Source organism: Dasypus novemcinctus, chromosome 5, assembly GCF_030445035.2.
Source record: "Dasypus novemcinctus isolate mDasNov1 chromosome 5, mDasNov1.1.hap2, whole genome shotgun sequence".
Classification (NCBI taxonomy): domain Eukaryota; kingdom Metazoa; phylum Chordata; class Mammalia; order Cingulata; family Dasypodidae; genus Dasypus; species Dasypus novemcinctus.
In genome coordinates this window covers 37,693,645-37,719,511 of record NC_080677.1, presented here as the reverse complement: position 1 = coordinate 37,719,511, position 25,867 = coordinate 37,693,645, and the positions used below count along the sequence as shown (strand labels likewise).

General features: G+C 39.6%; 1 protein-coding gene across 1 annotated transcript in view; it reads left to right on the top strand.

Moving 5' to 3' along the window:
- DNAH11 (dynein axonemal heavy chain 11) overlaps positions 1-25,867 on the top strand; it is a 372,691-nt gene that overhangs the window by 248,080 nt on the left and 98,744 nt on the right. Inside the window, exons 55-61 of the mRNA XM_071215123.1 lie at positions 1,850-2,011; positions 10,306-10,539; positions 14,761-14,907; positions 20,644-20,757; positions 22,870-23,013; positions 23,647-23,829; positions 25,483-25,584. Coding sequence (XP_071071224.1) covers positions 1,850-2,011; positions 10,306-10,539; positions 14,761-14,907; positions 20,644-20,757; positions 22,870-23,013; positions 23,647-23,829; positions 25,483-25,584 — 1,086 coding nt within the window. The remainder of the gene's footprint in view (positions 1-1,849; positions 2,012-10,305; positions 10,540-14,760; positions 14,908-20,643; positions 20,758-22,869; positions 23,014-23,646; positions 23,830-25,482; positions 25,585-25,867) is intronic.

The window sequence follows — 25,867 nt, the reverse complement described above, 5'->3', positions numbered from 1 at the left end:
TCGCCCCCAGCTTCTCATTCCCTTTGTCTGAAGTGGGTCCGAAAATTTGTATTTTAACCAATTCTCAGGCAGTGCTTTGAGAACCTCTGGTCTTTCTTCACCCTCTGGTATGACATTTTCGATGGCATTTTGTTCCTTATTTAAGCAATATTAAATAATGTAGAAAATGTCTCCTACTGTAAAATTTTGGAAAACAAAAAATTCTTCAGATGACCATTTCTAAATAGTCTTTCAATAAATAAGAAAGGCGTGTCTTTGAATCGGCTCAGGGCATTTTCTCACGACAGTAAACAGACATGGGTCAGATACGTTTGTTTTCTAATGTGTTTTTAACACCTGATGTTATGTCAATCACAAGTGCAGAAATATAAGTGCAGAAGTGATGAAAATATTCAGTCTCCCAAATAAAGTATGCTTTTTTCTCCCCTGCCTTTGCTGCAATTTGTGTAAAATAAGTTTTTTAAATTGTCACGAATGAGCGATAATATGGTGAGGAAACCAGCTTCTCAAACTGAAAGGGGAAATACCCAAGAGTGGGGAGAAAAGAAGGCTGGTGGAGAAACCTAAGAACTGAGATATAAGTGACAATTATGCTTTGTAACTGAGGCTAGTTAACTTAGCACATGCACTGTTCCAGCAATTATTCCATTTGTAACTTGTATCTTAAATGTAATGAATGTTTTAAACATGGTTAAAAACGTTTTAGATCTTAGGAACCATCTTTGAGTTGTTGGAGTTGCATATAGGATGAATGCAATAAACCACTGTTAAATGAGTTATTATGGGGATTTGTATATGCTGGAGAATTTTATAGCATGAATTTATAAAATATTCCAGGTTGAAAAAAAAATCATATCCCCTGAAAAAAAAGTCTGTGCTAATTGCTGGATCCCAAAGCATTAGAGATTTAGAGAGAGCTGTATAGTTTTGTTTTCTGTTATGGAGTCAGGGCCCATTTCTGGAGAAGAGGGAACCAACGCTTTTCTCTCACACCTTCCCTGTGTGAGAAGGCCAAACTGACTTGGGAAATAAAGCAGGGCAGGAAAAGGACATGCCCTGAACCCGTCCTTGGTGCTAGCACTTTATTTACACAGGGTGACTCGTCAGATGCGATGAGGCCTCTGAAGTACAGAGGGTCTCAGAAAGGACACTTGGTAAGGGACAGAAACGGGGTCCAAGCAGACCTGCTGATTCCTGAGGTCTGCTCCCATCGCTGGGTTTCTGTAGCGCCCTGTCAAATGCAAACCCTACTGACAAATTCTTGTGGCCTCTGAGAAAAATGTGAAAACCCATTCAGTCTTTAGATTTAAATCAGAAACTCTCATGGAAGTTTAAACTGAAGTTTTTATCCCTTAAAAATTTGAATTGAAAATTCAAGTGAAGGTATTTCATTTTAGGCGGAAACAGAAAGAAATAGTCCATATGATAAAACATTGCCGTTTTTTTTTTTTAAACAGTCTTACTCAACTTTATTGAGCCTGATGAATCACAGAACGGACGGAAACTCAGAAAGTAAAAGTAATCATTGGTATTGTTATAAAAATGTTATTTGTGTAATGAAAAAGAAGTAAATTTTCCACTAATGATAATCAAAAATGTTTAAAAGAAGTAGGACAAATTTTAAGAAAGACACACAGCAGTGTTTTACTATGTTCTATGGAACAGCCATCGTGGGCAGGTTTATGCATTTATTAGCAAGTTGGTTAATGTTGATTTCATTCTGTAATGCTTTAGAATAGTTTCATGTCTTGGTTGGCTGCTTTCCTTTCTTTCATTGTCTAAGATTGCAATGTAATTCTCTGCTCACTCATCGCCCTCCTGTTTCTGCCCTGCCCCCATGTCTCCACAGATTATTTTGTGTTTCTCTCCAGTTGGTCCCACGCTGAGAGTTAGAGCTCGGAAGTTCCCAGCCGTCGTTAACTGCACGGCTATTGACTGGTTCCATGCGTGGCCGCGGGAGGCTCTGGTCTCAGTCAGCAGGAGGTTCATTGAAGAAACCGAGGGGATTGAGGTAGGCTATGTCAGCCTCCAAATCGTGCACACACACACTCACGTACATGCGCACATGCATTAAAAGTCCACAGTAGGTGAGTAATTTCCAAAATATACTTCCTAGCAGAAAGTTGCCCTTATTTGTTTAAGGTGATTAAATCATCTTTGTGAGCTTACTATCTATGGAGCATAATGGCTGACCTTTTTTCACTAGGTGGAGATGCACACACACACACACACATACACAAACACACACACACGGGTACACGGAGCACATGAACATGTTCTCACTGACTGCACTGACCCACCAGAAGGCCAGGATCATTGCTTCCTTGAATCCTAATGAGGCTTGCTGAATATAAATTCTTTAAGTCCACAACTGAAACCCCAAACAAAAAAGCGGCCATCCATAGCCACGCAATGGTTGGGCTTAACAGAGGAAGGCAATTAATTGGGATTATTCTCACTGTAGTATTGATAGGTGAAAAATCAGTGTCCATGCATTCAGCAATCACTAAGTCAAGAAATGTATTTATTTTCTTCCATACGTTTATGGGCTATGTTTGCCATTTTTTCATGATGAAATGTGCACCTCTTATTGCATGTTAAAATAGTTGTGTGAAATGGAAGGAAAAAACCCAACTTCAAGCACTCAGGTTCAAAGAGCAAAAAAGAATTTAAATATGAAGTTATGGTTTAAACTTCCTAGAAATAAAGTTTTTGTATGTGTCTAGTACCTTTCTGACTGGCTGGTTAGGAAAGGTATTGATTATGAAAAGCATTTCCTTAGGAAGCTTGTCTCTGATTCCACTGTGTGATAAAGTAAAAAGGTACCTAGAATAGGTCAGACATGGAAAGCAAGTCTCAGAGCCAAAAGCAGAATTGGGGATCTGTAAGGAATGATATCTGATCTCAGGTGAAAGTTTATCAAGTAACAGGACAACCCCCGAAGCCTCCTTTACCCCAAAAAGCATAACTGCTGCCTTTTCACAGTAATCCTTTAACATTTTGTTGAGTATTTTATCTTTTGATGACAATAGATATCTGGGCATATTTATATATTTACTTAATTTGTATATGCAGCTAGCTTTTTTGTTCATTATGTCAGTTTTCCTTTGATTTAACTAATATACACATACACATACACACACACAAACTAGATAAGCCCACAGGCAAATATTGACTTGTGCCTAAGAATTTTTTCAGAGGGAAACCTTAAATCTTGTCTACAGATGTCTATTAATCTAATTAGTTGGTCCTGGATCTTGAGGGAAATACTGCAAGCTACACTAACTTGGAAGATAGATATATGATAGAGATTTTAAGATCTTCAAATATCTCCTTTCCTCTTTCCTCCCTCACATTTAAAATGTTTCTTAAAAAAAAGAAGGATCTCTTCTAATTCACTATTTTTTAAAAGATTTATTTTATTTTATTTCTCTCCCCTTACTCCCCCTTCCCTAACCACCCTCCCCCCCCCCCCCCCCCCCCCCCGTTTTCTGCTTTCTGTGTCCATTTGCTGTGTGTTCTTCTATGACCGCTTCTATCCTTATCAGCGGCACCGGGAATCTGTGTTTTGTTTTGTTGCGTCATCTTATTGTGTCAGCTCTCCGTGTGTGTGGCAACATTCCTGGGTAGGCTGCACTTTCTTTCGTGCTGGGCGGCTCTCCTTATGGGGTGCACTCCTTGCGTGTGGGGCTCCCTTATGCAGGGACACCCCTGCGTGGCACGGCACTCCTTGCATGCATCAGCGCTACACGTGGGCCAACTCCACATGGGTCAAGGAGGCCCAGGGTTTGAACCTGGACCTCCCATGTGGTAGGCAGGTGCCCTACCCACTGGGCCAAGTCCGCGTCCCTAATCACTATTTAATCCAGTATTCAGAAAGTTTTTTTCTCTTGCCTGTCTCTACCTGGGACTTAAAAAAAAAACAACAGAAACTGATTTTCTGGGCAGAGATTGAATAGTCTTACTGATTGGTTCTATTTTTTTTTTTTAGGGAATTTTTCACTTTTTCCTACTGATTAGGTGCAATGCACAGCAATTTTTATATCTAGGGAAATATATGTAATTTTCCTCTGTGAACAGAAGAGTAGAGTAGGAGACACAAAACTAATTTCTGAAATACTGCTTTCACCATTGCTTGTCTTCTGAAGGGTCATTCAAAGGAAGTCGATTTAATGGAGACCAGCACTATCCTTAGGTAAAGCCTGCCAGAGAAGATTTTATATTTTGAAATCTAGAAAACCATTAAATTTAACAAACAATTGTCATAATTAATACAAATTTCTTAAGCAGTTATGAGGTTCATTGCTTTACCAGAATTATGTAGTATATTATTTTGTCTTCCAGTAATTACAGGAATTTTCAAAATACTGCGAGAAAGCATCTGTGTGTATTTTTTGATAGCAAAAGTCAGTTTTATCCCATTCATTTTATCAGGCAGGTGTGGTGAGGAAGAGCCAAGGAGGAGTGTGCTTTGTTTTTTAATGTTACTTTCTTACACGCGAGGAAGCAGTGAGCTATGGCGTTGTTGATGTTAGTGTGTCGCATCAAACTTCTTTAAGTTCCTTCCTTTGCTGCTCTGGAGCAGCTTTCTCCTGGGAGGCAGGAGACACTGTGAAAAGTTACTGCTGAAGGAGCTATGCTCTTCCAGTGACCATTGACATCTACTGGATGAGGTGGGACTTGCAGCACTCGAAGTCCAGAGAGCTCCGAGGTGCTAGGCTCTGTCTGGTGGTATCAGGACGCCTCCTAAAGGACGCTGAGTGCCAAAGAGGAATTTAAAAAGCACTTTACCATTTCTATCAAGCTGACTTAGGCCTCGAAACAAATTAGCCAGATGATTTCATTTCAGTGCAAGGTGCTTATTTAACTTTCCCACCTTCCTAATTTGTTGCTCAGGAGCAATAATTATAATTCAGAGCACAGTGTGTCCATGTTCTAAACATGTGTGTTGCCTTTTCTGCAGAGGTCAAAAACAGGTTTTAAATTTTTTGAATGAGCCCTAATTTAATTGCTTTCTTAGTTTTAATTTCCACCATTAAGATGGAAAGGTATCAGCATAATTTAGGTACTTCTTAATTATTGACCTCATTTGCTGAATATAGGGTACTTAAGCAAGGTGACCCCCTTCAGCCACAGAGAAAGAAGCCATTAAAGGCAAGCGGTTTTGTGTATGTTGACATATAATTTCAGTCAGTACATTCTCGGCACCCAAGAGTGTAGGCTGGTTGCATTGAAATAAATGTTTGGGCTCTTTTTCTGTTACCTGATATTGAACTAAATGGCAGCTGACAAAAGGACCTAAACAGTTTGACACTTAAGTATCACTGGGTATTTATCTGATGACCTTGTGTCAACACATGCTTCTCCTCACAAGAGGGTTGGAAATGGAGTTGGGCGGATGCAGTGTAAGGGGCAAGAGAAGGAAAGGCCCTCTGGGTGTCCTGGAAATAGGGTTGGAGATACTCGGGATGCACAGGGGGTCCGTTACTGGGGGGAGACCTTACTGAGAGGTTCATGGTTCTAGTAAGAAACATTCAAGAAAAAAGCAGAAGAAATTGGGGTATTGACAGGCAAGCAATGTTTTTACTTTCCAAAGCAAAATGAGTAATAGATATACTTGAAAGCAGGGTGTGATAAAAGGCAAAATTACTGAATGGAATTGAAAAGATGAGGGATCTGGCCAAGGTGTAAGATTTGCAGTGGAAGGAATAGAATACAGATCTGAACAAGATGAAGGAGACTATCCTTTTAAGGCATCTTAGCCAATGCATCTATTCCCCACCCCACCAACCTTTTTAATCCATAACTGGTCACAAAATTTGGTAGCATACAAAGGGCATATTTTACTACCAGTTTCCAAACTGAAAATGAGAAGTGTCACTCAAAGAAGAAAGAAAGGTGTTCTACTTCTGCATTTAAAGATTTATTTCTTCTCTTGTCTCTAGGTTCTTTTTTAATGTAATGCCAAGCATGAAGGCTATTAAAACAATAAATGTCAGTGATAGCTACATTAGCAGAGCTTCTTTTATATTCATTATTTTAGCATGGTTCTTTCTTTGAAATACAAATAGGATTTTTGGGAAGCAGATTTGGCTCAACTGATAGAGCATGTGCCTACCACACAGGAGGTCCAGGGTTCAAACCCAGGGCCTCATGACCCGTGTGGTAAGCTGGCCCACGCAGTACTGATAATGCGCAAGGAGTGCCGTGCCACGCAGGGGTGTCCCCCACATAGGGGAGCCCCACACGCAAGGAGTGCGCCCTGCAAGCAGAGTGGCCCAGCGCAAAAGAAAGTGCAGCCTGCCTAAAAATGGTGCCACATACATGGACAGCTGTTTCAGCAAGATGACACAACAAAAAGATGCACAGATTCCCGGTGCCACTGACAAAAATGTGAGTGGACAAAGAAGAACACACAGAGAATGGACAGAGAGAGCAGACAATGGGGGGAGGAGGGGAAGGAGAGAGAAATAAATAAAAATAAATCTTGTAAAAAAAAAATCATCAAAATAGGATTTTTCAGTATGAAGCAAAAGAGCAGAAAGAAAACCTCTGTGCAATAGAAATTTTTTGAATTTGAGAGAACTATGTCTTTCATGGGAATACTGAAGTCCTTTAAAAGGTCAAGGCAAAAACAAATGCAAACAAATTTGTCTTAAATCTTTCTAAATCTCATCATGGCTTAAGTCTAGATTCAAATGAGTAAGGAAAGACCCAGGTCTTAGTCTCCTTTACACGTGCATACAAGCGCATTGTCCATCATACATTTCTTGCTCTATGTATCTTAATCAGAGTTGGAATGGAATTGCTAAAAGCCATAGGATGCATCTTTGCCGTTTTTGCAGATTTGTACACTTTGGGAATTAGCTGTGCCTCGAAAGTAGGATCCAATTTTTTACAGCTTCCCAGGAGTCTGGACACACTGTTAAGCCGAAAGGTCAACTGAATCAAATGTAGCTGTCATTCCCCTCTTGTAGTTGAATGTCCTTTCTGTAGGTACCGGCCTTACCAGAACCAGCTCCTACCATGTCCTGTCTTGTGGGCGCCCTATGAGAGGGCCACCTGGATTCCATTTACCTCTCACGCCCTCAGTCCTCCATTGCTGCTTTGTTTGCTGTTCTGCCAGAGGGCCATTGGAGCCATTTTGTTCAGTAATTAGGAACTCATCTGGAAGACTTTTGCCTTACACTATATTTGATCTTGCCTTTTGCCAGTACATGATCTCTAAAATTAAAGACAAAGACTTAAAAGTACAAGCAAGCTAATGACAAAATGCACCCAGCAGACAAAGAAAGAAAAATAAAAATAAAATACCTGTTGTTTGGTGCAACTTTGAACACTTGTTGCTGCCCTGCCAAGACCCTCAAAATCTTGCTGGTGATGCTGCGGCCACCAGCAGCAGCAGCAGAACAGCAACCCTGAATCTGCACTGATTTCCACCTCTAATCCTCCCCCACCCCGGTAAAGAGCGGAGCGCTTAGCATAGCGAGACGCTTAGGAGAAATGCTGAAATGGAATACTGCTCATTTTAGGCATTATTAAGTCTCCTTCATTTAATAAACCAACCTTACAACCACAAGTAACCAGTTAATATATTCTTTACTTTTTCCAGGCCCAAAGGGGCTACAAGTACAAATAGTAGATTTCATAGCTCAGCAGTTTAACATTCTTAAAAATTAACATAGGAATAATTTCTGAAGAAAACATTTCAAGGCACACTGTTGGTGACAAAATTGTCCAGAGATAAACTTTAAAAAGAAAATTGTAGGTTTTTTCCTCTGCGCCCTTCCCTTTTGCTTTTCCCTCCTCCCTGCCTGTAATGCACTTGAAAGTCCACATTTAAAATTATGACCAGTATCTTTGGTGGTTTGGGGAAAGTATAAAATTCCTGAATGACACTTAAGGTATTTGCTGTAGTGCTGGCCTCCAGGTGCTGATGTTCTTTTGACTCTTTGCTGTCTGGAACGCTCAACAAAGATCTCAACTTACTGGGCACTTGCTTTGTCTCTGGTGGTGGGGAGAGGGTGGCAGGAGTACTTGGTGTGGCAGCGACTGCCACTGCCTGAGAACTGTCACGCCAAGTAGCAGAGATTTGTTTGTTTTTGTGTTTGCGAGTGAGTCGACCAAGAGAGTAGAAATTAAACACTTTTTGTAATATGAGGTAAAAACCATTTCCTTTGCATGTGATTATGGACTGGATACAGCATTGTTTTCAGAAGCATCTTAGAGGGGAAACCATGAATGTATAACCATTTGATTCTGTCATTTTGCTTATTTTTATTTTTGCCTTTACCATGAGTGGTTGCTAAATGACTACAAAATGGTATCAACTGGTTTTCATGAAGGGGCCAAATGTAGCAGGAATGAAGCTCTTCTCCTGAGTCTCTAAAAGACCTCCTAGTGAAAAATACAACATTGCCTTGCAGCAGCCACCCAACCCGAACCTCCCCCCCTCCCAAAGAAAACTGGAGATAAATGAATGGCAGAATAAATAATTTATGCTAATGAAATTACTGCAATTAGTAGTTCTACAATGACCCTTTTAAAAGCCACAGCTGTTAATGTCAGGAAGTGCTGTCACTACTGACCTTATCATAAGAGAAAGTGACAAATTGAGAATGCTGGGAAGACCAGTCATCAAAGAGGTCTGTTCTGGAACGATTAGAGTTTTCTGAAAAACAGTGTGAATTACAACCAGCTGCTCCCTGGCTCCGCAAGTCTCCCATGCTGTGCCATTTTGTTAAGCCCGATAACAATAGTTATTTTGCCCCATTGAGACAAGTTGTCTCGGGCCACTTCCAGCTCTACCGGAAACCACTTCTTCCATCACTGATTTACAAATGAAACTGTTGTTAAAGAGAGCTTTTCAGGGCAGCCGAGGAGCCTCCTCATAAGGATCATGATTGGGTAGAGGCCAGTTTTTTTATTTTTTTTTTCCTCCCTGTAAGGAAGTTGCACTGGGTTGAAGTAAGTATCTATATTGTAGAAAGGTATATGCACACATTTAATTCACTTTAAATCAAGATGGGGCAAGAATGAATTTCTGCCCCTGTTCATATTGAAGGCAGGCTCTGTAAGTAAAATCCCCAAGAGGATAAGATTATATGGAGTTCATATAACTTCTTTATAAATTTTTATTTTTCAGTAAAATATTTATGTCTTGGATCTACTAGAGACAAAGAACATTTAGGAATTGGATTTTTAACTTTTGCTTCAAAATATATTTTTATATATTAGTGAGATGGGTCTTTAATATGTACTCATACATACATACATACTTTAAACCCACACAGGAATTTTTCATAATGTTGGAAAGCTACATGTTAAATATGTTGCTCAAGAGCAGTTGTTTTCCACGAACCAGCACCGGCCTGTCTCTCCTCGCACCCCTGGCTGTAATATTAATGATGCCGCTTTGAAACATTTAACTGCATCGCCAGCCACTTGTGAGCAATTTTCCCAAAGATGTCTGGGCATTATTGACAACACTTGGGTAAATTATGTGTGACTTTCCTAAGAGTTGGTGTAGCTCATTTAATTCATATTAATTGATTTTTAGGCTCCCCTTGATTAATTGAACCTGGTTCATCTTGTACAGAATGCAATAAATAATCATTAAAATGAGGGAGATGTGACTCCACAAATTAAAAAGTTAAGTACTTCAGAAGTCATAGAGGACAAAATGGAAAGAAGAATGTATTGTGGGGGTTTCTCCAGTAATCTTCAAAGGAGAATCATTCATTTGTTTTTCTTCAAGTAAGAACAGAAATGATCAAGATATTTTTATCCCAGAAGCAGTGACTCCTATACCTTACCCATCCAGTTTGTTTTTACATAAGTTCTCATAAAACTTTATTTCTCAGTTAAGACTTTTTTCGTGGCTTGCTAGGTAGTGTTTGTCTTTAGCTAAAACTTAGTTTTAAAACAATACCAAAAAATACCTGTCAGAGTGCTGTGTCTCAATTTCTCCATTTTCTCTTTCATATTCTTGGTAGAGTAAAAAAATCAATTTGTGAAAAAACCATGCTAGTATCACAAGATGACTTTTGGGTTTATATATGGGGGGGGGGGGGGTGAAAATTCTTTGTCCTATCTAGCAAGAAGATAGTAAAACTGAGTGCTTTTTGTAACCTTTCTAATCCTGTGTCTGTCTCTTCAAAACTAAGTTGTCCTAAATTCCACTATTTTTTCTGGCTCTAGAAAAAAATATTGTACTTTCTGCTGGTTTTGCTTCTTGTTTTTTATTTGTGTTTTGTTGTAACCATGAGAGCATTTCATGTGACTTGCAATGTCTTATGGTTTTAGCCACCAGACAAAGATTCCATTAGCCTTTTCATGGCCCACGTTCATACCAGTGTAAAGGAAATGAGTACCAGGTATTACCAGAACGAGAGAAGACACAACTATACCACCCCAAAGAGCTTTTTAGAACAAATATCACTGTTTAAGAACCTGTTGAAGAAGAAACAAAAAGAGGTATCCCAGAAGAAAGAGCACCTGGTGAATGGCATCCAGAAGCTAAAGACTACAGCTTCTCAGGTAGGACGGGGATGTCTTATTAGGGAATAAAATAAATCTGTGCTCTTTACATAGGAAAATATTTTTTATTTGGAAGCAGCACTTCATCTACTTCCATTAAGATGCCTAGTGCTAAAATTTGCCATTCGATGACATGGAGAACAACTGTTACTGCTTTCCTAGGTCTAGATTCAGGGCAAAGAAAATGTGGAGGTGTTGAAGGAACAGGCACAGCCGCCTCCCCTCCCTTAACTCTGATGTCTTGGTGTTCTGTCCTTACTGTCATTAATTTTTGTTATTTTCAGATTTTCATGCACTCCCCACCCCCGCCCCCAGCAAGAGCGTCATTTTGTGGCCGAGGTTTTCTCTGACCTTGGCAGTCTGGTCTGCTCCTTTTAGCCACCATCTCTTTTAGATAAAATTATCTACTGTTGCCTTTGTCCTCTGGCATAAGGCCTCTGTTACCTTGTACTTATATCTTTAACCTGCAGGAGTAAACCAGTAGAAAATTAGCATAGGATGAGACTATCAATATAGATAGGTCTGTGCACATTTCATCTAAGTTCATTGCTAAAAACAGAACAACTTTTAGAAGTGGGTTTTACCACTGCAATTTTGAATGTGAGGCATAAAGAGTTTAAGGCTAGAGAGCTGGTGCTTGGGGTTCAAACTCAGATCTATATTACTCTAAAGCCCATGCACGGTACCATGCTGCCTCTCTCTGGCAGGCCCATCCCAAGGAACAGAGAACATCTGCACCTGCAAGCAAGACAGTTCCATCCCTCTGGCCCATGGAATTTAAGCTCCCTCTCAATTAGAAGCAGAGTGGGCATCACCATCCCCAAATCGTCAAGATTGGGGAATGACCAATGGACTGAAGTAGACGTTATTAGTATATTATCGATTTATTATTATTCTAGCAATGGAAGAACTTGTATCATTGATATAAAGGCAGCGGCCACCAGAGGTTCTGAGGGGAGGGAGAGGGAAGAATAAGAGTAACATAGGGCATTTTAGGGACATTGAAATTGTCCTGTGTGACATTGCAGTGATGGATACAAACCATTATACATTCAAAACCTATAAAATCATGCAGGGCAGACTGTAAACTATAACATAAACTGTGGTCTACGGTAAGGAGCAATGCTTCACTTCAGTATGGGTTCATCAGTTGTAAAAAATGCATGACACGAATGAAGGATGTTGTTAATGTGGGAAAGTGTGGGAGGGGGAGAGGGTGAACATATGGAAATCCCCTATATTTTTGATGTAATATTTATGTCATCTAAAGCTTCTTTAAAATTAAAAAAAAAGATGAGAATGAGTGAATATGGGGTCTTTGGAGGGTAGAACAGCCTTTGCCTGAGCCAGCTGTTTCCTACAGCTGGAATAAAAAACAAAAATCGTACCTCAAGTTCAGAGAAGCCAATGGGCTTCTCAAAGTATAGTCATTAGGTCATAGTATCACATTGTTTTCGAGGATTTGGCCAGTTTTTTCCCCCAAGAGGGCTGGGTGGTATTCTGTGCCAAGAGTGGGAATGAGTCAAGACCTGGCAGGGGAACGTGAGTTGGCACCTTTCCATTCTGAAGGGTCCTCTGGCTGCATCCCTCATGCATCACTTTGCCTGTTTCCCCCTTAGTTTCATAAACCAAGAATGGTTCACTGGTGAACCACTGCGTCCCATGAGGAGCAGTGAGGTAGGTGGACCACAATTGGGAAAGAGAAGCCAGGGCTTTCCAGGACAGCTGGGATTGAGGGAAGTAAGGAAGAGTTGTTGGGAAATTCTCAAGGAGTGTATCTATATTCGTGCACCTTTTCCTTCCCTTTTAAAGAATGCCTTTCTTTACTCTTCCTTTTTATATGCCTCTTCTCTTGATCTTTTTTTCTCTTTGCTTTCTTCTATTTCCATTTTCTTCCCTCTGCCTCTTTATTGCATCTCACTTAAATCAACACCTTCTTCCTGAGTAATGATTTTTCTCGGAGTCCTGTTGTGCTAAATGAAGATAAGTGAAGGAGATCAGTTTCATAGAGCATTTATGTCCCTTTGTTAACTTCGCCCCAGGAAATGATAGTGTTGGCACCCAAACTGAGCAGTCAATACTTTTGTGGCCGCCCCTAGCCAAGAAAAAATCACCCCTGCCACACATGACAGAGCTAAATGCATGTGGATTGGCATCCCAGTTTGTTGCTGGGAGGGGCAGCATCTCAGTGCTAAGGAATAAGAAGTGGAAAGAGCCTCTGATTTCCTAATAATAATCGCAGTCATGTATTGATGAGCCAGAGGGCCAGGGGAGAGGGAGAAGGAGAGAGAGCGCCAATTCACGGTGTCTGCCAAGTGCAGGGCTGCTTGGGGTCTCCATATTCCCTGCTGGCTGGACACAAAAGGCAGAAAATCTGTGAAGAAGATATACAAGATTGAAAGACTATAGGTGATTTCTTTTCATTAGGTATCTGTACATGCATTGCCTCTGATGATATTAGAAGGGTGGTTGGAATATTTAGTAGCTACTTGAGAGTTTTAAAAGTTGATTTATTATGGAAAGAAAGCAAGACTTCCTTTGTGGGGAACTGGAAAGCCTGTAGTGTATGGTCAGGTTGTCTGGGGAGCAAATTGCCTTCATAATGGAGCTTGTGTCCTCTCAGGGTCTACCTTAAGGAATTCCAGAGTTGGATATCCATGCCTTTTGAAGATATATATCAATACCTTACTGACCTTCTTTCATTGCAGTAAAGCTGTAAACGCCTTTTATAGCTATATAAACCCTCTCCAGACATCAGGTTAGCTCATCACAGAGAGCCTTAGTGACTGACCTTCATAGATAGGTCTCATATCCTAGGTTTGAGTCGCTTTGAATATTTCAGAGCTAACAGCTTCCATAGGGCCTGAAATTAGGGATTGAAATAATATAGTTTCTTCCTAGTCCCTTGGATGACCCTTTTGATTATAGCTAAGCATATTACTGGTTTCACATGGCTAAAAAGAATTGAAGCAAATGTCACTGTCCAGGGTTACCCTGAGTTCAAAGAGAGGCTAAAAATCAGTCTTAGCTGAAACAATAATAGTCCAAGTTACAATTGTAGTAGTAATTGTGCCTGTAGGAATAGTGAAAATAAACTGTGTTGGGATAGGGTTACAAGGTTACTTGAATATAGTAGTGGGATGTTGCTCCCCAAAATGATCCACTCAAGTGCCTTGAGAAGTTGAATCAAAGCAATTGGTTGTCATTGTTTGCTGCCTTGATTTTTTAAAGAAATAATGATATTTATACTTATGGAAAGTAAAGGGACTGCCAGTTAAGTAGCATGATGTATATAAATTTGCTTTCATGTATTTTTGAGAGCTGGGCCATGTTTTTCTCTCTAGCACTTTGCTTCAGCTTTTATTTACATGATACTCAAACTTAGGAACCTAGTGGAGCCTAATAAAATCCCAACTAAGAAGTGGGCAGAGTCCTTCTTTTTAACGGATGAATGTGGTGATGCCTTAGCAAGGTTGAGTGCCCCAAGACCTGGGTGAAAGTAGTTAGTGGCAGGCTGGGCTTTTGGCCACACCGCAGCAACAGCCCACAAGTCACACGTGGCTTGCTTTTCCTGGTAGGTATTAGTTAAGTCGAACGTTTGGTTGTCTACACATCATAAGTTAAATATTGTGTGAAGTGAAAATTCAGAGCTGAAAAAAATCAAAGAGGGCCATTTCATGTTTTGTGGGAAGAGGTAGGACCTGTCTTTGGACATTTTGATCCAAATAAGAAACTGATTCATCTGCACACAGGCAAGGAGTATTTATGACACCTCCTGCTTGCCTAAAATGTCTGACAGTTTTCTGGTGGAGGGCATGAAGCTGGTTCTTCCAGCTTGTCAACAAGGAAGCCTTTACAGCTTGAGCGCTGGAGGACCAGAAAAGTGGTGGGTGGGCCTGGAGAGCCGGGGGGTCTGGTGGAGACCTTCCTGGCATTTCCCTGCCTGGACAGAATTGAGCAGAGAAGATAAACCTCTAGTTGATACTGACATGAATTAATGACATTTCCCAGAAATTCTGGCAAACATTTTTCTGTTCACTCACATGTGGGAAAAAATGGGGGTTGTACTTTTGCAAATTAAAATTTGAAGTTAAATCAGGGCAGAAACTGACGCAATATACAAATTAGTAGGGATCCCTGAATTCATTTAAGAAACAAAAGCTTTATCTGATATTTATTGTTTCCAAAGCAGGTGACTTCAAAATAGTGATTTTCCTTTAGGTGGGAGACCTAAAAGCCAGACTCGCCTCTCAAGAAGCCGAGTTACAACTGAGAAATCATGATGCTGAAGCACTGATCACCAAGGTCGGGCTTCAGACGGAGAAAGTGAGCCGGGAAAAGGCCATCGCCGACGCCGAGGAGCAGAAGGTCAGGCTAATTCCACCATTTAGAGTTGCTGAGCTATATTTAGCACAAAATAAACCTTTGTAGGTGAACAATTTTGAACAACTTGCTCTCCAGGGAGCATAAAATCTAAAGAATTATTATAGTTACACATGTAACAGCATTTCACACCATGATCACCACTTGACCTTTCTTTACATTATGCATTTTCCCAACCTTTTAGCTCTTTTAATGATATGAAAGAACAATAAATACTGAGCTCATTCAAGCATATAATGGATGTGGATCTTGAACATCAGGCCTATTTGTAATACAGTAAAGGTCATGAAGTCACCTCTGAGGCTTCTAAAGGTTTTCAGTTTTTAGGCAAATTGAACAACTCAATTGTTAACAAAGCCCATTCCGTCACTTTGCAAGATGGTTTTCAAATTTTGCATTTTAATAATACAAGTGGAGAAATTTATTATTAAATCCTAAACTAATTTCTTTTTCCAACTGATACACTGACATTCTACATTGTGTTTTATTGTTGGAAACAGCTGCCTAAGAGTATATAGATTCGGCTTTCTTTGTACTTAGTCTTTTAGCAATTTTGAAATAAATACAGCTTCCTTTGCCTTCTTCCCTTAGTAAAACTTCAACTACAAATGGAAGGTATTCTTTTGTGTTTCATCTTATTTCCCAAATCAAATAACACAGTAAACAGAGAAAATTAATTATATTTGTTAAAAGTTGAATGAATCTTTACATGTGCTAAAATTTCTTATTTTAGACAAAAGATTATATTCAGGATCTAGTTAACAAAAAATTTTTAAATTGCTGGCACTCTCATAGCCATGGAATCAGTAGCTATTATTTTTGCCCTTACGATACCCAGAGTTTTCCACTGTTTTCTTTCCATTGTTCATACATAATTGAATTTTGGTTTGTTCCTAATGTATATTGAACGTATTTGCCTTCACTTGTACAACTAAATATTTTAAAAATATATTGAAAGTCAAAACACTAAATATACAATTGAAAAAAATATGTATCTGGCAGAAGACATATTTGAAATAGAAGATAAGGCACATTTGACAAGGGCATATAATTCCTAATTCTGATAATAAATGTTTCCATTGCATTTCGGGTAAGTGGAGAATGCTCTCACATCTGTATTATTATTTTAAGCAATTAAGTATCACACATGGTGTGATAATCATAAGCTAATTCTACTCAGGAGATATTTTTCAGGCATTACGCTAATGTGTGATGTTCTGGTAATTATTATTGCATAACCCATTTCCACAGATAGCTTTTAGAGATCTTTAAAAATGTAACATGTCCTCTAGCAATACTTTTGCCTTTCTGTATGTGAATTTCTAAGGTAAACCTGTCTTCACAGAGAGAAAAAAAGGATTAGCAATTTAGAACCCATCTGCCACGTTGATTCATGTGTTCTTTAAACATGAAAACTACACTATTTTTTATGTCTAATACTGTTGTAGTTTCCTCATTCCTTAAGCAGATACCATGCAATGGGTTCGCTTAAACAACAGGAATTTATTGGCTCACGATTTTGAGGTGAGGAGAAATCCCAGTCAAGGCATCATCAAATGATGTTCTCTTCCCAAAGACTGTGGCGTCCTGGGGCTGGCTGCTGGTGACCGTTGGTCCTTGGCTTTTCTGGCCCCTGGCGATGCACTTGGCAGCCTCTCCCTTCTCTGCTGGGTTCCCTTGACTTTCACCTTCTGGATGCTCTCTCTGGCTTGTGTTTGACCTTCACTCTGCTTAAAGCCCCATCTGATTCACTTGGGCTACACCTTAACTGAAGTAACATCTTGAAGAGATTTTATTTACAGTGGGTCCACATCCACAGGAATGGATTAAATTTAAGAACTTATTTTTCTGGGGAACATAGCTCCAAGTCACCACAAATATATACCCAGAAATAAAACTAAAACAACAATTTCATGTTGTCCACAGGGCATAATTTAATTATAAATAATGGTGTGTTTTTTTCAAGATTTATTTCCTCCCCCTCCTCCCACCCTGCTGTTTTTTTGCTGTGTCCATTCACTGTGTGCTCTTCTGTGTCTATTTCTCTTTTGGTCTTCTCATTTTTTCTCCTCTAGGGTTCACCTGGATTTAATCCTGGGGACCTCTGATGTAGAAAGAGGTTCCCTGTCATTTGCGCCACCTCAGTTCCTGGTTTCTGCTGTGCTTCACCTTGACTCTCTCCTTCGTCTCTCTTTTGTTGTGTCATCATCTTGCTGTGTGACTGACTTGCGCGGGCACTGGCTTGCCATACTGGTACTCAGCTCGCCACGTGGTCACTCACATGGGCATTTGGCTTGTTGCGTGGGCACTCGGCTTGCCGCATGGGCACACAGCTCTCCACGTGGGCACTTGCATGGGCCCTCGGCTCTCCACGCAGGCAATGGCTCACCATGCAGGCACACATTCTCTTCTTTTTCACCAGGAGACCCCAGGTTCGATTTCTGGGGTGGAAGCCCTATCACTTGAGCCACATTCGCTTCCCATAAATAATGATTTTTAACAGAGCACTTACCTACCTTTTTGTCAGACTCTTGGGAATGACTCTTGTAGTTTGCATTATAACAGAAAAGACAGGCAACACAGAACAAGATCCTGTGAGTTAATGATTAGTGCTCTGAAGAAAATAAAGCAAGGAGATGTGATAATGGAAGGGACTTTTAAAGTGGTGACCATGGAAGACCTATTTGTAATTAAACTACATAGAATCAGGCAATTATTCAACATCTGAGTACATGCTATAGACTTAGGTTTACCAATGTTCAGCAATGTGCTTTAGATACCCTGGGGTTGCCAAAAGGATGTGTCTGGCGTCTTTCTGCTCCTATGTAATTGGGGTCTCAGGCTTAATGCATGCTAAACAATGAGAAAAATAATGCTTCATAGCTCACAAGGTACCTTGCCATATTTCATATGCATAACCAAACAGGTTTGGAGATTGCCTTGAAATACATGTAGAGACACAGGTTGAAACTGTTGCTTCAAATTTATAAAATAATCAAAGACCCATTCAAAGTACCAGCATTGCCATCAGTGACTCCAAACAATGCAAGCAGCATTCTACCTGTGAAAATTAGCTCTTTAATCTTTGTTTGGCTTATCAACTTCAAATTCTAAAATCTTAAGGACTATACAGTAGCTTCCAAACTGCTTTCTCCATTGAGTAGAGTATAATCCTTGTGAGTGGAAGGATATAATCTCTTCAAAACTTGGACATCTCCTTAATTTTGAACAGCCTTCAGTTTTGTTTGTTTCTTTTCTAAATGTGAGTAGGGCTGGGTTTTGGATGATTATCAGCCTTGGGACTTCTTATAGTCTGAAAGCATGTAAGAGTAGCTGTTGGGACTTTATTCTCTCCCAAGATTCCCAGTGAGTTTCATGACATCTTCAAGGATCTGTTGACTCATCCTTCAAGGATCTTGTTGACTCATAGAAGGCAGAAAAGTTCTGGGTATAAACAAGAAAGGGACTTTCTCCAATTCTCTGCTCTACCACAGAGGGCCAGAGAGAAAGCACACACTCTAAGCATGCTGTGTAGCTCTTCCTTCCCTGGGTGGAGCCTTGCTGACCGTCATCTGGCGCAGGAAAAAGCACACCGTGGTTTACCAGGTGCTGAAATAGACAGTATCTTCACCACTCTAGTATTGTTGCACCTTAGAATGAGCAGTATTGGAAATGCAAAATAAGTTGACTAACCTAGAGTATGTTCTTTTCATCTGCATTTGCGGAGTCTTATTTACTATTAAAGATAGTTGTGTTTATAAAAATTACCCCCAAAATAATAATCCATTAACAGTAAATGAATCAAAGAAGAGTAGCAACTCCCAGGCTCATAGAAGTATCACTTAAAAGAAATGCTTGTTAAGATCTCTTAAAGTTCTAAAAATCTGTGAACCCAAGTCCAGTTTAAAATGATTTTTAAAACGATGCTGTTGTAAGTTGTAACTCACAGCATGTTCAGATTCCTTATATCCTTACAGAAAATAAACCTGAAGCAATAGTACATTCATACGTTCATATTCTTGTTCTCCCTCATCTGTGACAGCATCCTGTAGCACCGAAATGTAGAATGCTTAGAATTTTCATGGTCCATTCCTGGTGGTGTCGAGGGTTGCAGTTTTGGAGTAGTTCTCAGGAAGCATGCAGTTTCCTTATTTACATTAACAGTAGCTGTGTGTGTATTGGCAGGAGACCACATGTCTACTCTGAACTAATTATGTTCATAAAAAGTGCAGTATACAGCAAAATAATGGTTAATCAGGAGAAGGGTAATTACTGCTAATAAAGCTGTAGTAGACAACATAATTTGTTGTGAGCGGTGTTTAATTTTATGGTATAGTTAAACCTGTTCATTCTAAACACATTGGAAGAAATGCACTTTTGTTCACATTTTATATTCCACAATCACCATCCCCACGGGGACCATCTCCCATGGTGACTACATCCCTGGTGCCCAGGGCCAAAGCTTTTAAACTCAAATTTCTGCTTAGGACTAAAGATTTCCTCTTCCTGACCACTCCTATTCTGTGGGAATCCAAAGAGGAGGAAGATAAAGCTTCCAAGCCTCTCATTTCGGTTTGGTTCACATTGCCCATGTATGTGTCAGGAAGCAGATGTGTCTCCCTCTTTGGCATGTGAAGATGGAGCCAGAGAACCCCCAACAAGAGTGGATAGTGGTGTCAACCCATTGCTGAAGACGGACCTGGGCTGTTGCAGCTTTAGCTTCTTACCAGGTCCTTAGAGTAACCAGTAATTAATACTTATAAATTTTTGTTTTTGGTTAACCATGCAATCCATGACCACGGAATAGAGTGGTCTATTCTAACCAGCTAACCAAAGAGCTTCTGTTTCTAAAGAACAGCTAACATAGCTTCCAGGAAAATGTTAAGGAAAAAAAAAATTTGTTTAAGATTTATTTATTTCTCTCCCCTTTCCCCCCACCCTGGTTGTCTGTTCTCTGTGTCTATTTGCTGCGTCTTCTTTGTCCGCTTCTGTTGTTGTTAGTGGCACGGGAATCTGTGTTTCTTTTTGTTGTGTCATCTTGTTGTGTCAGCTCTCCTGTGTGTAGCACCATTCCTGGGCAGGCTGCACTTTATTTCGTGCTGGGCGGCTCTCCTTATGGGGCGCGCTTCTTGCACGTGGGGCTCCCCTACGTGGGGGACACCCCTGCGTGGCAGGACACTGCTTGCGTGCATCAGCACTGCGCATGGGCCAGCTCCACACAGGTCAAGGAGGCCCGGGGTTCAACCGCGGACCTCCCATGTGGTAGGCGGACGCCCTAACCACTGGGCCAAATCCACCGCCTGTTAGGAAAAATTAGACACAGAATTCTAGCAAGAATATTTTATAGGCTAGATTACTGAGCCAGCCTGAATTTTCACTCGTGCAGGACTCTCTGAAAAACGAAATTGAAGAGTCAAGGAAACGCTTAATCTTGCCCTTATTAATTGTGGCACCTCGTAATTAAGTTAGTCAAAGCCCTTCTTGGATCATTTTCATATTTGCATCAGTTTCGGGGGTTTGTCATTGTGGATTTGGTGCATATCCAGACCTTTGTATGTATACTAGGCCTGAAGTGAAATTAGCCTTTACTACAGATTCCTCACCTGCTGGAAATATATGCAAATGAGTTATTTGAGGTTGCATCGGAGTCTGCCGCATTTTTCAATTGAGACATCTAAAATAATTTGTGCATGTGGGTTTGTGTGCTTCCCCCGCTGTTAGGTAGCGGCCATTCAGACTGAAGTGTCCCAGAAGCAGAGAGAGTGCGAGGCCGACTTAGCCAAGGCTGAACCTGCGCTGGTGGCTGCTACGGCTGCACTCGACACACTCAACAGGGTAAGGACGATGACCTGGCTTGTAGGTTTCCTCAAAGTACTATTCCAAGGGCACTAGGGTTTGAATAACAGATTAATTTACAGATTAATTAATTAACAGATTAATAACAGAGTACAGCCCCTGCAGCCAAGAGCCTTTATAAGGGAAAGAAAGACCCATAGAATATTAAAGTTGAAACCTTTGCGACCATCATTGTAGTTCAGCTTCCTTTCCCATCTGGAGTTGGCTCTACCACACCCCAGCAAGCTGCCTCATTTTGAATATTTCCAGCTATCGGTTCCATTCTTGTGAAAGGCAGTTAATTCTGTTTTGGGAAGCTGGATTTGATGTAAATCCAAGTTTTTTGAATCATGTGTTGCTTTAAGAACTAGGTGGTAAATTCTTTATTTCCTCCAGAATGTAAAAAGTACTATTAACAAGAGACCCATATGAAAAAAAAAAAGGGTTGGGAGCAAAAATACCTAGATTTTGACCCACACTATTTCTTTTAGCTTCCCATTAGTAAAACTTCATTGAGTATTGGAATCTCCTTATGAAAAAATAATCTATGTCCTTCAAAAAGGTATCGTAGGGAAAAATGAAATCATGGGCAATATTGTCAGTTACCTAAGAGCTGAGTCTTGTCCAGGGGCTGTCCCAAGCCCCTGTGGAGAATCTCTGGAATTGGCAGCCTGAGGTTCTTAAGATTCAGCTTCAAATATAAAGGGTCCAAACTCTGACTTCTCTTTAAGAGAAATGCTCAATTCCTTTTCTAAGTTTTTTTTTTTTTTTGAAGAAAATAATTTTGACACTGAACATCTACGTGGATGTTTCTTATAGAATTACTGTAAATGCAAACATTTTTAAAACATGAATATACATGACAGAAGTTTGAGTATTATGCATTTGAATGCTGGAGATTCTGTTGCGATTAAAATAATATTGTTGGATACTACTTAGCAATATGGGGAAATGTTTGTGATACATTAAGTGAGTAGAACAGATTATAAAATATGTGATATTATATGACCCTTTTTTTGGTAAGAACATGCATGTGCATAAAATAAAGATTGGAAAAAAGTAGACAGTATTACCTGTTTATTTCCAAATAATGGATTTTTATTTTCCTCTTTGTGCTTTCCTTCTGAGTAGTGGAATGCTTTTTTCTTGTGTTTCTCTAAATTTGCAAACTTTCCTCTGAATATATTATATTTAACTCAGGTAAAAATCAATTTGTCTAACTTTAAATATAAAGCCTAGTATGTTTATAAGTGATGGTGATATTTATAATTGATGAAAGCATCTTGGTTAGTGAACTCTCAATTATCATTAGCATATTTTAAGTCTTTGCTTTTGCTTCTAACTAAAACTCTTACTTTTACACTCTTTCAATTCTTTGCAATCATTTCCCAAATAAATAGGCAGTTTATGGTAATGGGGCACAACCAGGTTCACCATTTGATAAAGTTTTATAAGCAAGAGAATATTTTGTAGCACATGAAATATCACAAGAAATACCTGTGGTTTTATTTTGTTCATGTACCATAAACCTACATGCACTTTTTATAGGCACTAATTCCTGCCCAAAGAATGTGCCTTTATACTTCTATTTATCCCATTAAAAACAATTTATTGAGCTAAATCAAGATTCTGACTCTATGCAGGTTCCCTCCATTTTAGTGTTAACTGTAGTACAATGGAAGATGCTTCCCACTTGTGCATGTAAAACAGAGAAACAAAGCTAACGGATGCTGCATTAGAAATTACGTTTCTGGAAATTCCTGGTTAAAAGGTAAATATATTATGGAGGTGATATGAAATCCATAAGCCACTTAAAACCTATATGTTTATAAAATTTCCTGTCCTTGGTGAGCAGGACTCTAAAGGACTTGAGTACCAGAGGGGTCATTTTTCCTGGAAGCAAAAAACTAGTGCCTCAAAGGATCAGAAATGTGCCCAACAAGCACTGAGCCTCCTCGGGTCCCACAGTGGGGGCCCTCGGTGGCAAAGAACCTGCAAGCCAAGACTGATGAAAGGGTGGCCACGGAAGACCAGCTTGACGAGCTGACAGCCTTTGTCGGCACCACCCCTGATCCTGAGTCTGTGTGTGTGTGTGTGTGCACTTTTCTTCAGGTCAATCTCACCGAGCTGAAAGCCTTTCCCAACCCCCCGAATGCCGTTACTAATGTCACCGCAGCTGTGATGGTCCTCCTGGCTCCCCGGGGCAGAGTGCCGAAAGACCGAAGCTGGAAAGCCGCTAAAGTCTTCATGGGAAAGGTATCAGATGTGCTGGAAAGATGAAAATCCTAACAATCTCAGTGCTGTTCTCAGAATTGAGGTTACGCTTGATAGCAAAAGATGTTCAGCTCAACAGAAGGCATATTCACACCTGCTGAGGATAATCCACTGTATGTTCTCTAGACTTAAAAGATTTTGTTTGCTGAGCTGGAGGCGACTTTGGGGCTACAGGCATACCTAAGTCAACACCAGCAGCAGTTAGAAGGTTGCTAATTATTTGCAAAATTATGAAAGCTGTTAAGTGTAGGAGGGAGAAAATTACATGGATTTCTAAGGCTGGAAAAAATGTTACTAATGTACAGGAAGGTGAAGCAAAGGGGCTTTTTGGTATGTTTTTTTCCTTTTATTTTACGCCTTTCTTTTCTTCAAAATGAGAATGCCTCCTGTGCAGGGAATGCATATTTTACCCTGGGATAGAAGAGATTTAAAAAGTGTCCATTGCTAATTCTAACTCCATACTATAAAGCCTGAAAAAGCCAAACAATAGGATAAGTGCAGCTTGCCAATTTTGCCTTTGTAATGTAAGTCCTAAAAGCTGATTTTAACTTTTGATCTTGGAATTTTCTCTGCAGCCAAAATAGGTTCATTGCCATGAGTCTTTTTGCTTTACAGGTTGATGATTTTTTGCAAGCATTAATTAAATATGACAAAGAACACATTCCAGAGAACTGTCTAAAAGTGGTGAATGAGCAGTATCTGAAAGACCCTGAGTTCAATCCAAACCTAATTCGGACCAAATCATTCGCAGCAGCTGGTCTCTGTGCTTGGGTCATCAACATCATTAAATTTTACGAGGTATCAGTCTTAATCTGATCATTCACAGCATCATTCACAGAGTGCCATAAATGTATCAATTTCTAGGTCTAGAAAAAATATAAGTAATTTAATCTTTAGTTTTCTGATATTTTAAAATTTTTAGTTCTGAGATTGAGGGAGAATAGTATCCGAGTAACCAGAATTCTATATAAAAAAATATTTGAAATCATGGAAACTATACATTTTGGGGAATAGTGATTACTGCTTTAGATCAAAGAGCAGCAACTAGTTTGACTTAATTAGACGAAAACTTGTTGCATTTATTAATTATATATATTTATGTTAAAATATTCTTTTCATGTTGGCTTGAAACAACTGCAAGTCAGAATTCATGTCCATTTAAACTTAATGCCAGCTCCCAAAGCAAAAATGCATATCCTCTCTATTGCAGGCTTAGTGAGATAATGAAATAACCATTTCTTTGCTTTAGTATGTTAATGACCAATAACTCTCTTGCAAATACATGGTCTAATCTAAAATTTGCACTTTGGGTCAATATAGAGCTAGATTATTACTTCATTTAGTTATCCATTCATCAAATATTTACTGCCTGCCAACTGTGTCCCAAGCACTTTGCAGAGTGCTGGATAAGAAAAAAAGAAACAGTGAATGGCCCTTGCCTTTGAAGAACTGCCTCATTTTTGTCTTGGCCACCATCAAGGAGGTTGTATGAATATGGATTTCCTAAGTAAAAGTCAGTTATATAATAGAGGATCTATGGAAAAAATAGACCAAGTAAATGCTATGGACCACAGTTAGTGGTAATAGTCTGGTCATGTTCTTTCATAATGTGTAACAAATGTTCCACAACAATTTAAGGTGTTTGGTGGAGAGGTGATATATGGGAATTCTTCATAGTGTACATGATTGTTTTATAAGCTCACAACTTTCTTTAGTGGAAGTCGTTATATGGAGCAAGAGTTTAGACAAGTTGGAGTTGATGTGTGCCTCTCTCCACAATAAAATGCCTGGGTGCTGTGTGCTAATTTATTGTAGGTGAAAAGATGAGCGAAGAGCCAGAGCAGCTGTGTTCAAAGTTGTTCTGCTAGAAAATAGATAAAATTTAATTTCTTTTCTTTTTCGTGACCAGGGCTAAAAATCATCTACCCAAATTCTCAAACCACCTGTTCAAATAACACACTTAAGGCAGCCAGGAACTTAGAAAAAGAAGGGGAGAGTGTGGTTGATATTGTGTGATGCTATCGACCACTTTTCTTTCTGTGTTCAGAGAATTTCTCCCCATTTTCTTATTCTTTGCCTTAAAGGGTGGGTTTCATCCCAACTTTATAGTTCCTTCACACTGCAACTTCTAGAAATATGAGAATATCCAAATTTCATGCCAGATCAATTTTAGTATCTTAATGGTGCTTGACTTAGACAGCATTTTATGCAAGTATTTGTAACTCTAAAGTCCAAATTAATAAATAATAATTGAGGGCCAGAGAGACCTTGGAAAGTTATGTAGATTTTGCCCTATGTTTAGGTAGTGCCATCACTAAGAAACAGACAACACCTTGCTAAGCTAATTAGAGGTTTTATTTGTAAGGTTTCCAGCATAGGTGTGAGTGAATGATTATTGGTCTTCTCTTGGTCTTTATTAACTCATGGATTAAGCCTCACATGTCTTTTTAGGTCTACTGTGATGTAGAACCAAAACGCCAAGCATTAGCACAAGCAAACTTAGAATTGGCTGCAGCTACCGAAAAATTAGAAGCTCTCAGGAAAAAGCTTGCGGTATGTACAAATCATAATACTAAATACATTTCTAAGAGGTGCTTAAGACCTGACCCTCAAGTAGGCTACATCTGAACCCTACCAAAAGAAATGAATTCAGTCATTCATACATGTATTCATTTATATGCTCGTTCAGCATGTATTTATTATCCATTATGTATTAAGACCCTGGACTGGGAAAATGGAAACTCTCATGGTTTCTGTACTAAAGAAATTTTCAGTCTGGTAGTAGAAGGAGGATGGTAGCATGTAATGCCTAAAAGCTAGGATTCTGGACCCAGAC